The 13,135-nt window shown below is 39.8% G+C and overlaps 1 protein-coding gene across 4 annotated transcripts in view; it reads right to left on the bottom strand.

Moving 5' to 3' along the window:
• Map3k20 (mitogen-activated protein kinase kinase kinase 20) overlaps window positions 1-13,135 on the bottom strand; it is a 170,231-nt gene that overhangs the window by 10,619 nt on the left and 146,477 nt on the right. For all 4 annotated transcript variants that reach the window (XM_046447168.2, XM_046447169.2, XM_046447167.2 and 1 more), the window contains exon 17: window positions 1,573-1,689. In XM_046447168.2, coding sequence (XP_046303124.1) covers window positions 1,573-1,689 — 117 coding nt within the window. The remainder of the gene's footprint in view (window positions 1-1,572; window positions 1,690-13,135) is intronic.

The raw sequence follows: 13,135 nt of genomic DNA, 5'->3' as shown, positions 1-13,135 counted from the left end.
ACAAAGGATTAGAGAAGAAGCCTGTACCTTGGATCCTATGTTAATTTTGATTAAAATAATCCTTATAGAAGTGAGTTGCCTTCTGCTCCCATTCTGTTGTCCCTCCAGGTTTAAAGCTACAAAACAATGACTGCCTGAGTTGGGTACAGAAATGTGCTTGATAATTGCTCACGCTGGCCTCAAACTTGCAATATCTACCTGAGCCTCCCAAGTAGCTGGGACTATAGGCCTGTGCTACTGAGTCTGTGTTTTTTTTTTTGTTTTTTTTTTAATTAGGATTATTTTTACTTCTTTTGGTGTTAAAATGTTGTACACATTTTGAATGGTCTGCCCAATCTTATTTTTCCTATGAGCCTTGTCAATATTGGTATGCGATGTTGCATATATGGTAGTATAACCGAAACATCTGTATTCAGTTTTATGAAAAAGCATCTATACTTCCTGTCTTCAAGAAACATCAAAATAATATGCCCCTACAGCATCAAAAAAGTTAAAATTAAATCATAACCTTGACAGATAAATAATGCCACTGAAGTACCTTCCAGTTATGCAAAGGAATCCAACAACGAACATTAAGTCAGTGTGCTTGATGATGAGTCTGCTCCTATATTAAAAGGACTTGGGTGTTTAGCAATCTCATGCCTGTGTAGAACAGGAGAACGCATTTACAAGTCTAGTGCTGTGGCTCTGAACACTCATTTTTCTGTTCTACTTGTGTTTTTGTACCCTGGTTTTCTGTGACAAGTCCCATTTGCTTCCCTGAAAACAAATACACAGTCACTGGTGTCCTGGAGTTAACGGTTACTAGAGGCTCGGGCAATTGTCCCACTGTTCTTTGCCTGAAGTTGTTTCCCTTCTACAATTAAAGTGTCACGTGTATGTTTTTCAGTATGGTTGGGACGGAATGGAATTGTTTTCCATTCTGAGGAGCCAGCGAAGCACTTCTGCAAGTCTCTCTTCTGTGTTTCTATGGCTTGCTTCATACCACTTTGGAGTGGTAACATGTTCTCAGTACTTCAGGAATTCCTAGGTGCAGGGCTGGGGACATAGCTCAGTTGGTAGAGTGTTTTCCTTGCATGCACAAGGCCCTGGGTTCAATCCCCAGCAACACACACACAAAATAAATTCCTTCCTTAATGGCAAGGAAGCCATTAAGACTTTAAAGTGTCCTTCAGAAATAGCCTCATCTCAGTCCTTCAAGAAAAGTCTTCCTCCTGACAAGTTTTCTGAAGTTTAAAAGAATCCCAATTGAAGTAAATATTTTCATCAATAACATTTTCTTTCTTTTAATAATGATAGAGTAAGCATAAAGAAATGTAAAAGGAAATTTAAAAAATTAAACGATTCTTTTTTTTTTACAGTGCTTTTTTAGTTCACACAGCATAAGTGGAATTTTAACAAAAAACTATTATAGTCTCAATCTGCTAAATAAAATGTGCCTTTCAAGAGCCAGCTTGAGGCTGAGCTGATGTGAGCATCGACATGCACAAAAGCTCACTGCTGGGTATTTTAATGTCTTTGTTTGATATCTGTGAATTCAAAAAAGCTTTTAAGCTGTAAATAGAACCTTACCTTTGTCATCTTCAAAATCTCTGCATCAGGTAGGTTAGTGTTGAATGTCACATCTTTTATGTAGGTTATTGCAATTTCATCCCCATCCATCTCCATATACATTTTCCACTTACAATCCTGGAATTAAAAAGCAAAATTACAGAATTGAGAAAGTGAAACAATTTTTTTTTTTAGTCTCTATGTTTTATAACACACCAAATAGTCTAAATAAATTATTATGGGAGGAGTGGTTTTTTTTTTTTTTAATCCTTTTTCAATATGAGGATGTGAAATTAGATCCCTTTGTATATCTAAATAATCCCCAGTTAGTGCAGCCTTGAGACATGATTTATCAGTTCAAGTGTTCTATTTAGGTGTTGCAAACCCCAAACGCTAATGGGGCCAAGCAGCTAATAAAAATAAGTGAGGCCAGGCAGTTTCATTAGAGTCTCAAAGTGTACCCTTTCAAAATAGATCCATTTATTTTAATTTTTTTCCCATATTTCCACTAGTACATTATAGTTAGACATAATAGTGGGATCTGTTGTTACATATTTGTACATGTACATAATACAACAATATAATTTGGCCAATACCAAACCTCAGTATTTCCCCGCGCCCTCCTTTCCACCTCCACCTGGCTCTTCACCTCTACAGATCTTATGAGCCTCCCCCCACCCCATTAACCTACCTTTTTCTTTTCTCTCTCTAGCTTAGATCCATTTGATTTACACATTAAACATAGGAATATTTTCTTATTGCCACAAAGAAATATGATTTTCCTCCATATGGCCCTTTTGGTCTACCTTTAATTTTCCCAGTATTGATAATGATATGGGTTCAAGAAATAGCTCACTTTTCTCTTAACAGGGAGGAAAACATACTGCCAATGTGATGCATGTGGGAACTGACAACTGGGGAGCAGGGTGGAGGGTTAGGGACTCTGGGAGCTGAAGAGCAGTTGCCCTAAAGGCACAGCCACTACAGCTTCTGTTGATTGTTCCCAAGTGGGAACAGGAGTCCAGTTTTGTTAGGCCCTTAAATGTTTTATGACAATCTTGGAAATCTGGGTTCTTATGTAAAACTTAATTTTTAAGTGATGCTATGTCAATTAAATTTTCAATAATGTAGTGAATGTGACAAAAAAGCATTTTATATTATTGACCACCAGGGGAATACAAATTAAAACACAATGAGGTACCACCACCACTACCACCACCAGAATGGCCAAGGTAAATAACATCAAACAATGACAAGGATTTGGAGCCATTGGAATGCTCATACATCACTGGTAGGAATATAAATGGTGTAAAATCACCCAATAAATTGCAGTTTGGGCAATTTGTTATAAAACTAAATACATACCTATTTTATGGCCAGGAATTCTGCTTCTAGGAGGTATTTACCCAAGATAAATGAAAAAGACTTAGATCTAAGTGTGTTCTTAATAGCTTTATCCCAATAGACAAAGAACTGGAAGTAGGCTAACTGTCCATCAAAAGGAGAATGGATAAACTGTGGTATACTCATGGAATGGATTACTCCTTAGTGATACACAGGAGCAAATTACTGAGGTATGCAACATGGGTACATCTCAAAGTATTACATAAAATATACTCAAGTATTGCACAAAAGAGAACATATTAAGGACTCCATTTATATTACATTCTGAACAAAATTAATCTATGATGGAAATCAGAAGATGGTTGCCTCTGCCAATGAAGAGTAACTGGGATGGGTATGAGAAAACTCCCCGGGCTGGTTGCGCTCTGTTAATGCATGTTAGGGTTACGCTGGAGGAGGCACTGGTCAAAACTCAATGAATGTGACCTTGAGATGTGTGCACTTCTTATTGAATTCTGGCATACTGAAGTACTTAGGAGGAAATGTACTGATGTCTGCAAATGACTTTGAAAGGAATTTAAAAAATAAGGATTGTTAGATAGCTAGGTAAGCATAGTGACATGATAAGGACTGAATTTGGGATGCATATAGGAGGGTTCACTATAAAATTCTTTTAGCTTTGCTCTATGAAGAATTTAGTAATAAAAATGTTGGAAGGTAAACATTGTATGCAATCCAAAGGAAATATTAACCTGTGTCTTTGTACCAAATTTGACCCCTGGACTGTGAATTCACATCTCTTTTACAATTTTTTTTTTTAAATGAAGGATTCTGAGAGATTAAGGAAAATGGACCAAGCACTTCACATACTGAAACTAGAAAACACTCCTAAGAGTGGGCCTGGGATGCTTCTTAGAGCAAGCTCAGACACAATTCTCATGGAAGAGGATCAACAAAGAGGTTGTTGAAAACCTGTTGGCTCAAACAGAAGCTGGGGGAGGCTGATGTTTTGGGGGAGGCTCTGGACCAATTGCACAAGTGGGGCTTACGTCTGAGGGGACGGATCCTTTTTGCCCAGCCACATTCACAAGATGGAGAGCCAATTAGTGAAAGAAAAGGTTAGTTCAGTAAAATAAAAACCCAGCTCTAGTCTTACAGAAGTCAAATTAGTGGCTGAGAATTGACAAATCTCTCAATACTTCTTTGTTGTGGAGCCACTGCTACCCAGGCAACGTGGACCCTGAGATAACTGGGCAGGATAATGACTGTTTGGTGTCACGACTGCTCTTCTCTGAAATGGAGAGGGCCTCCTCCAAGCAGGGCTGGAATAAAAGGTCTTAAGTTTACTTAGTTCTGTTTCTTTATCCTGTCAAGTTTGGGAATTACATTAGACAAAAGCACAGTCTAAAGACTTTGAACTGTGTGTAATGCCCGGGCTCCTGACAGGCTCCTAACCCTGGTGCTCTTCCTTGACCTCATACTCCAAATCAGAGCCCCCTGGCGTGCTGTCTGAGGAGCGCCATGTTAAGAGGGGCTGGTGGGAGGATCCTCACATTTGGAGGGCTTACTATGCTCTGTGTATATTGCTGGGTACTTACATCATGCTAGTTTATTTGGTATTCATGAGAACCCTCAAGTCAGGCCTATTTCCCCTTTGAATGATGAGAAAAATGAGGCTCAGACAAATTGAGAAACTTCCCTGGGTTTCTTGGCCAGTAAATGGTGGAGGTGGGATTAGGGCAGCCAAGGCCACCTGACTCCAAAGTTGGAGAAGACCCTAATGGAGAAGGGCAATCAGAAGGGGTGGGGGGCAGGACTCAATGAGTGGTTTTGCCAGACTTCAAGGGAGGAGCCATTCACAACAGACAGGAGGGAGAAGGAGCTGAGAAGATTTTGCTGATAAAGCAACAATAACAAAAACCCAGAAGGCCAGCAGCGGCTTCCCTGTTCCCCAAGCCAACTCAGAGGGACACCGATCCAAATAAGAGGGTTATAGATCTTTTATTTATTTAAACTTTTTTTTTTTTAAAGTTGTTGATGGACCTTTATTTTATGTATTTGTATGTGGTGCTTAGGATCTAACCCAGTGCCTCACACATGCTAGGCAAGCACTATACCACTGAGCCACAACCCCAGCCAGATCTTTTATTTTTTTAAACTCTCTTTTCCTCTTATTTGAAAGAAAGCCTTTTAACTGAAACATAAGGTAGTTACAGAAGCAATAAAACTGTCATCAAGGAAGGTATAAGACAGGGGGGCATTATCCATTTCATTAAAAAGTAGGTAACGTTGGGGCTGGGGATGTGGCTCAAGCGGTAGTGTGCTCGCCTGGCAAGCGCGGGGCGCTGGGTTTGATCCTCGGCACCACATTAAATAAATAAATAAATAAAATAAAGATGTTGTGTACACTGAAAACTCAAAAAAAAAAAAAAACCAAATATTAAAAAATTCTCTCTCTCTCTAAAAAAAAAAAGTAGGTATCGCTTATTAGAAAGCTGAGTAAAAGGGACTACATAGCTTTCACCTAAAGCACTGACTTAACATGCCAAAGCCTTGACATATTCCTAAGAATTTCCAGGTGTCCTCGACACTTAGCTTAGAAAAGTAATCCACAAATGAAGCAACAGAATTCCTTAAATTTTTCTCAGTTTCAAATTAACCTCAGGTATCCTTGGCATTTTGGCCACCTGGTGAGTCATAAATTGTCAGTGAGGATTGTCCACAGGTTACTACTAAATTCCAAGTTCTTGACCAACTCATCCCTGAGAAACTGTCAAAACAAGATGAATTAAATCACCAACAATGTCACTAAAAGTCATAGTTCCACATGTTTATGAGCCTAATGCAGGATTTTACTTGCACAGTTGCTTATTAGTCATGATAGAGGCCTGGTAGCCTGGTGGGCTCTGAAATAAAAAATATGCACTTCTACCAGGGTGAGCTGGTGTTGATTTTGGCTTGATATGAGTGAAAAACATGGGTTTTTTTTTGAATGGGAGATTTTCAAGGGTAACTTTGGCCATCTGTGAACAACTCTCTATCCCGACAGGCACAAATCAAAAGCAGACAGCTCCGGATTCTGAGAGAGCCCACGGGGTCCCTGAAGGATTCCTTTTCCCAAACCACCTCATCCCTGAAAGTCTGAAATGTCTGTCTTATTCACCCAATTGGATTAAGACATTGAGTATTCCTATTAAAATGGGAACAATCTGGGAAAAGATGATATATTAAGGCCTTATTGTGGGAACATGGAGGGCAAGGTAGAAGACCACAAGTTTGAAGCTCCTTTATCTGGGTTCAACTCCTAGTTTTCCCCCCTTAGCCATAATGAACTTATATAACTATTCTGAATCTCAGTATTTTTTATTATTCACAAGTGGGTTGTTGTATTGGGTGATGATTTAATGAAATAATATAAATGCAGTACCTAGCATTGTGTCAGAGCCAAATTAGGAACTCAAAAAGGAGTAATTATTATTGTTTCCAGTATGGTCATCAACATAGCTCCAATTAGCTCACTAGACTAGCCAGCCTGTCACCAAGCAATGATGTAAGAGAATGAGACAAAGAGCAAAGGAGCATTGGTGGGCAGAATAGTGTAAAGGGTCGTCTATACTAAGGATCATGCCAGAGTAGGCAGGCTGGGTCAGAGTATCTTACTTGGGCAGGAGTCTGAATAATCCTGACACCAGGGAATGACCAGTGTTGTAGAAAAGAGGTGTAGCTAAGTGGCAACGTAACAGTGACTTGTTTTAGGAAATAAATAGAATACATTTTTCTCCTTACATAGATGGGTCCTATAACACCAATTCTGCCCTTCTCTGCTTTAGCAGTCCTCATCAGACCATCAGATGTCTGGAGGTACAGTGGCTATTCAACGTGATTGACAGCCAGAGTCTTAGTCAAAGAAGTTGAAGCACAGAGAGATGAGATAATCACACAGGTAGCAAACGGTGGGTTGAGGTCAACCTAATGCAGTTTCCTGGTGCCATGAAGAGCAGGTTTCCTGTGCTAGTTAGCTTTCCATAACTGTAACAAATGCCTCAGATAATCAGCTTATAAAGAGAAAAGGGTTATTTTGGTTCAAAGTTTTGGAAGTTTCTGCCCATGATCAGTTGGCCCTGTTGCTTCTGGGCCTATGGCAAAGCAAAACCTCATGACCAAAATATGTGGTGGAATAAAACCATTCACCTTATGGCCAGAGAGCAAAGACAGAGACCAGGATCCTACAATCCCTTATGAAGACACACCTTTAATGACCTGAAGACCTCCCACTAGGTCCCACCGCTCACCACACCACCTCTCACATCTCCAAGCTGAGGAACAAGCCTCTAACACATAGACCATTGGGCATGCCAGATCCAAAATTATAGCACTTGTTCTCAGATTTTTTTGAATCCTGAACTTTCCCTTGTTATAGGTTAAAAAAAAGGATGAACAACAGTGCCAGGAATCCCAAGTTAATGTGAAAGGCAAAAATCACAAACAGTCCAGATTCTCTTGGTGAATTCCTCTCTGGGGCTCCATGGCAGAGATGAAATACTATCTCTGTGAAGTCTAGCATAGCCAATTTTCCCTCCATTTGCACTGTTCAAATGTGTATCTTTTTTAAAAAATATTTTTTGTTGTCAATGGACCTTTATTTTATTCATTTATATGTGGTCTTGAGAATCGAACCCAGTACCTCACACATGCTAGGCAAGTGCTCTGCCACTGAGCCACAGCATCAGCCCTCAACTATGTATCCTGACACAGCTTTCTGGAGAGTGCCAATTACTAATCCATAGGGAAGAGGCCCTGGCCGAGGAGCAAAGTTGGGCACTGGGATGTGCTTTTGCTAGGGCTTATCGTAGCAAAAACCAGTAACCTGAAACTTCCCACTAGCTAGAAAATCTGCCCCTCCACACAAATCTTCAATAAAATAATGGAATTTTGCTGGGGAGAAGGAAGTTGTACATTTGAAACTGAAGAAAAATAGGACAATTCTGATGGGTGACCAGGATGTGTATATTTCTCTGGGAAGCTGTTGAAATACCTGGATAATTTTAGGGGCAAGTCTGTAGTTCATGGAGGATGAGATTCATCCTTATTGATCAGCTTCAGGAATGCCAATTTTGTCAAAAAAGAATTCTGAATTAAGATTCCTGGCCAAAGAAAACAGAAACTCTTACCCTGAGAAGATAAAATCCTAAACAACACTCAGTTCATGCTAAATTAAGTATCTCTTTGTGAGAAATCACTGTCACACACTTTGTGAGCAGTTTAAAATTCTTTTGTCATTCCAAGTGATGTCAGAAGTAGACATGCAGATCTTTAAGTGCACAATTCACTGAGTTTTGACAAATGTATACACCTGGGTGACCAACAAAACAAGCAAGTCATTCCCAGTGCCCTAGAATGTTCTCTTAGCCTCTTCCCAGGCAGCCCCCTCTACAACCAAGTGGCCCACTAGCCCCATGTCTATCACCACAGATTAAAATTTTACAGTATGTACTTGTATCTGCCTGGCATCACGCTTTTGAGATTTGGGTACATTATTAACCCTCAGCCTTACACTGTTCTAGAGAATGCTGTCCCCATTTTACAGATGAGGACACTGAGCCTCACAAACCAGAGAGATCTGCAGCAAGGCCATTTAGCTTGAGGGAGGTGGAATTCAAGTCCTGGGTACATCAAGTCTAATCTTAGAGACACTGGTTTTCAAAATCCCCACCCCCTCCTCTTCTCCCATGAATGGAGAAAACAAAATCACTTGAGACTACCAGGGTTCCAGCAAAAAGACCTGTACCGTGGAGATACTTTTAAACACAAAATAGAGCGGTGGGAATAAACTTTTCAAGATTCAAGAGGGGGAAACAAAGTCAAGAGTCATAGCAGACAACTGACTGTTGCGAAATGTTAAAAAGTAATGCCAGATGAAATAAAAGCAAGATAAAAATATTGGTCAGGCTGGTGTTAACAGCAGTGAGATGTTGAGATTGAGGCCCCGGAAGGCTCCTTTGCATGCGTTGCTATTATCTAGCTCAGCTGCCGAAACCCGCTGTGTTAAAGGCAGGAGAGTGGAGCATCCCGTGATAGCACCTGGGTTATTTATCATTAAGTATCACCCCGCTCCACTATATTTTATTATGCTGCCTTTAAAAGGAAGATAATACAAGTATGGTTAATTTGCTTCTCTTCTTTATCTATACAGTGTCATGACCCACCACGGCTTTGTCCCATGAGATCTGTTTTTCAACCCCAAAGAAATCCACAAGAAACTCTCCCTAAAAATTCCATTAATAACCTCTTTCAGCGCGTGTAGGTTGCAGGGTCTGGAACTAAGAATGTTTTAATCTCTTCAGCAAAACAATGTCTCATAATGATGTACAGGACTATTGCTGCACCGATGCAGGATCATACATAATTCAGCACCTTTCACTTTGGCACCACTGTGATATCCTCATTAGCCGTGGCTCACAGTGTCTGTCAGATGGTGTCCATGCGAACGCAGGCATTATATTGTCTTTGAGATGTGCAGCTGCTTCCATGACACTGCCAGTATATAAAAACATGACGCCAGTTTGTTTTATTTAGTGCTAAAACCTTCCAGTTTGTAAAAACAAGGCTGACACAGAGCCTGACATGAGGCAGTGAAAATAATTAGCTCTCATTTTCTCAGCCTCCTATTTCCTTCTCCCTGCTGTGTTCTCTTTCCACTAAACCACCACATGTCAGTCGAAATGGGAGGCAATTAGTGGGCTCATTTCAGTCCCCACAACTGTGCTGAAAAGAAAGTATTTATGATGGCACAATGAACAGCTGAAAGATTAAATAACATTTGCCTTTTGAAAAGAAAATGACTTCTAGCTAAATGGGCAATTTTTGATTATTCTCAAACAAGCTTAGAGTAGTTGGTTTTTAAAATACAAGAAAGGAAAATGAGTCATTTTTAGGTGAAAGAATCAAATAAAACTTGACACAGTAATGCAAATAACTGATGTTTTATTGCAAAATATGTAAATGCGTTATACCCTTAACAATGGCTCCTGTCTAAGGTCAGGGCAGATCGGTGCCAAGTAGACACCAGTGGAGATAAGGTTGTTATGTTGCCTTTTGGGGGGTTGTTATTGGAGTTATGTATGCAAAAGGGGCTTAGGGATGATATTAAAATAAAGTGAAACAAATCAAGTGAGATACTTTCATAGGATGCATTACACACTTGACTATCAAAAATGGTTCAGATGTTAGTTGACATCTTTGGGAAGGGCTGTTTTTTTTAAACTGTATTTGAAATTGGAAGGTACTAGGTGTTCATCTTGCAAAAACAAGAATAGTAAGTCTTGCTGTTCATTTGTGAATAACAAAGAATCTACTTGTCTTAGTCTGGGTTTCTTAACTACTATAGAAGGTGACCTGGCTTACCTAAGTGCTGTTTAATTTTTTTTTTTTAATACTGGGAAATATGCTGCAAATAAGCTTTTACCCAGGACCCTCAAAATGTAAAAACAGCTGTTCTATCTACTGAGTTCTTTTCCCACCTCCATTACTCTAGGGGTGACGACAAGAAACATGGTTTTTGAAAAAGCCCTGGTCTAGGTAGCAGGCACTGCTTACCAGCTGGGCTATTCTCAGTTCCAATTCAGATGTCTAGGATTGAAATAGTTGTCACACATCCTTGATTTCCCAACATAGTGCTTGTAATTCTACTTCAAATAATCTGTCCCTTTTATAGTCAATTATTCTCAAGACCTAATTTTTGGTTTAGAAAACACAAGTCACTATGAGTACAGAGGTTTTCTCTGCACAACTTATAGTGATCCTCAGAGGTTTTTGAAAACCTACTTCAACACCTGTGCCTGTCATCATGGAGTTATCAATGAGGACATTTTCCTCATTTTTAAAAGTCAGCCACAAATTTAAATTGTTTTATCTCCATAAGTTCTAGTTTTACTTTCCACAAACTCAAATCCCAGTTTTTGATTATTTTTACAATATGGTCAGTATCAAACAAGGTGATAATATGAGACAACAGTGACCCAAGGAGATCTAAGCCAGCAATGGACTCCATAGGAGACCAGAGTTCTCTTTGAGTTAACTACACTTAGTATAGCTGGAAACCAGCAATAATGGGTTTGTATTTTTACTCAAGCCTATGTTTTCTCATCTATGCTACATCACTATTCTCTCAAACAGATTTGCACATAGTTTTTCCCAACTTCAAGTTCAATGACATCAGATTTAAAATCAGCCATGGGAATATTTACAACATGGAAATCTGCAAATGTACAGATCGGGGCCATTTTCTCCAGTCATTAGACATTCCCTGGCATGCTAACTGTACACATGGCTGTCAATCCGTCCGCAGGCATGTGCTGAGACCTTGCCTAGCTCTGCTCTGGTGCTATAGGCGGTTGTCCAACCCATCTGACAGAGTGCATCACCACACTGTAATTAGAAATCAGCGGTGAGTTATGCAATTGTAAAATTCTGAGCTGCATTGGCTTCTTTGCTGTCAATTAAAACTTGTACTTCTCTTTTCAAAAGACCACTCCACAGAGGTGTGAGTGACATACAAAAAGCAGGTCATATTTAAGGTAAGCAACTTGATCAATGTGGAGATAACATTTGTGAAAGCATCACCACAATCTATGCCATTAACCTCCAAAAGTTTTTCCCGTTCTCTTATTATTATCATTGTTTTTATTTTTGGGATAAGAACACTTAATAATATGTCTTCTCAGCAAAATCTTAAGCATACAATACAGTATCCTTAACTATAGGTGATGTGCTGTATAGCTGGTCCTGGAGACTTAACCATCTTGTATAATCCAAGCTTTGTACTCTTTGACTACTACCTCCTTGTTTCTTCTTCCCTAAAACTTGTGTTTTCTTTCTTTTTCTTCTTTTCCAGCATTGGAGAGTGAACCCAGAGGCACTCTACCACTGAGCCACAGCTCAGCCCTATTTTAAAATTTTGAGACAAGGTCTCGCTAAGTTGCTGAGGCTGGCCTCAAACCCTACCACTGTAAGCTTACATACTTAGGCACAAAGATATGTGTCTGTGTACATCTGTCCACTGCCTCTCTGCATGGCTGATCATGAGACATGAACTTCCTTACACTGATTTTTTAAATAAATACAACATATATCGAAGTGAAGAAAAGCTCTGCTTTAAGCTGTTCTGAAATTTACAAAAGGTATTGGCTTTATACTTCCTTACAAAATCCTTTTCTTTGTGCCCTGTTATTTTATTCATGTTTATCTATCCATTTACAAAAATTACACAATAGGAAAAAAAGCTCTATTTGACAGTTTTTGATATTTATAGTGCTCTGAGAAAGGGCCTGGAGATTCAATTAAGTTTATTAAATGCAACATTTTACAAGCAATCTAATAAAGACCTGAGAGCACAATACAAGTGAGAAGCATTTGTAAAATGCAGCATTTTTAACCTATAGATGAAATGACTGGAGAAGCAGAACTATTGATTGAATTTCTTCTGGTGGCGGATGGGTGGGGAAGGGGCCAGGTGCTAACAATGAGGAGTCTGGATGGAGAAAGAGAGAGAAAGGTAGTAAGGGAAAGTCCTCCCGAGACAACTGTCCATTTTGAGGGGAATCGTCATTCTGCTTCGACCTCTTCAAAACATTCCTCTCATTTTCTCTTCTTGGATCTCTTGACCCCTCAAAATACCTCTCAAAAGGAAATCAGAAGCGATAGCCATTTGGAAGGGATGGTTTGATGTCAGCAGCAGACCCCTATTTGAGGGCCCACTGTTGGAGAGTCTTGGGAGAGGCGGGGTGCTGTCTCCTTCCACCCTCCTCTTCTCTGGGTTCAGTTCAGACCCACGGGAACTGGGCTGTGTCAGGTTTCCTTTGTCTCACTGGGGACACGGGGAAATAAGGACTCACCTAGGTCTGACTGTTCAGCACTCACCAGCAATGGAGGTCTCCCGAATAGTTCCTTCCTCTGCTTTTGAATTTTTATGACACAAAGTCTCAAAAAGATCTTGGTGAGAAAACTGCTGGGTGATTTGATAGTTTATCCCTTGGCAATTTGAGAATCAATATTCCTGACTGGCGAGCTGATAAGAGATATAATAATAAACTCTATGCAGCTGAATATTTCAATAAAAAAGGGTGGTTGCTACCCTGGGGAGTGCACAAAGCTGCCTGAAATTCAGAAAGCTGCTTTCCTTTTGTGCCAAGTCAAAGGCTTTAGATTACAAAACACAAGGCGCTTTCCACACAAAACAAAA

The sequence above is a fragment of the Marmota monax genome, unplaced genomic scaffold (assembly GCF_021218885.2).
Source record: "Marmota monax isolate L192 unplaced genomic scaffold, Marmota_monax_Labrador192_F-V1.1 WCK01_AAM20220418_F8-fsc00007, whole genome shotgun sequence".
NCBI lineage: Eukaryota > Metazoa > Chordata > Mammalia > Rodentia > Sciuridae > Marmota > Marmota monax.
This window is presented reverse-complemented; position numbering and strand designations above follow the sequence as displayed.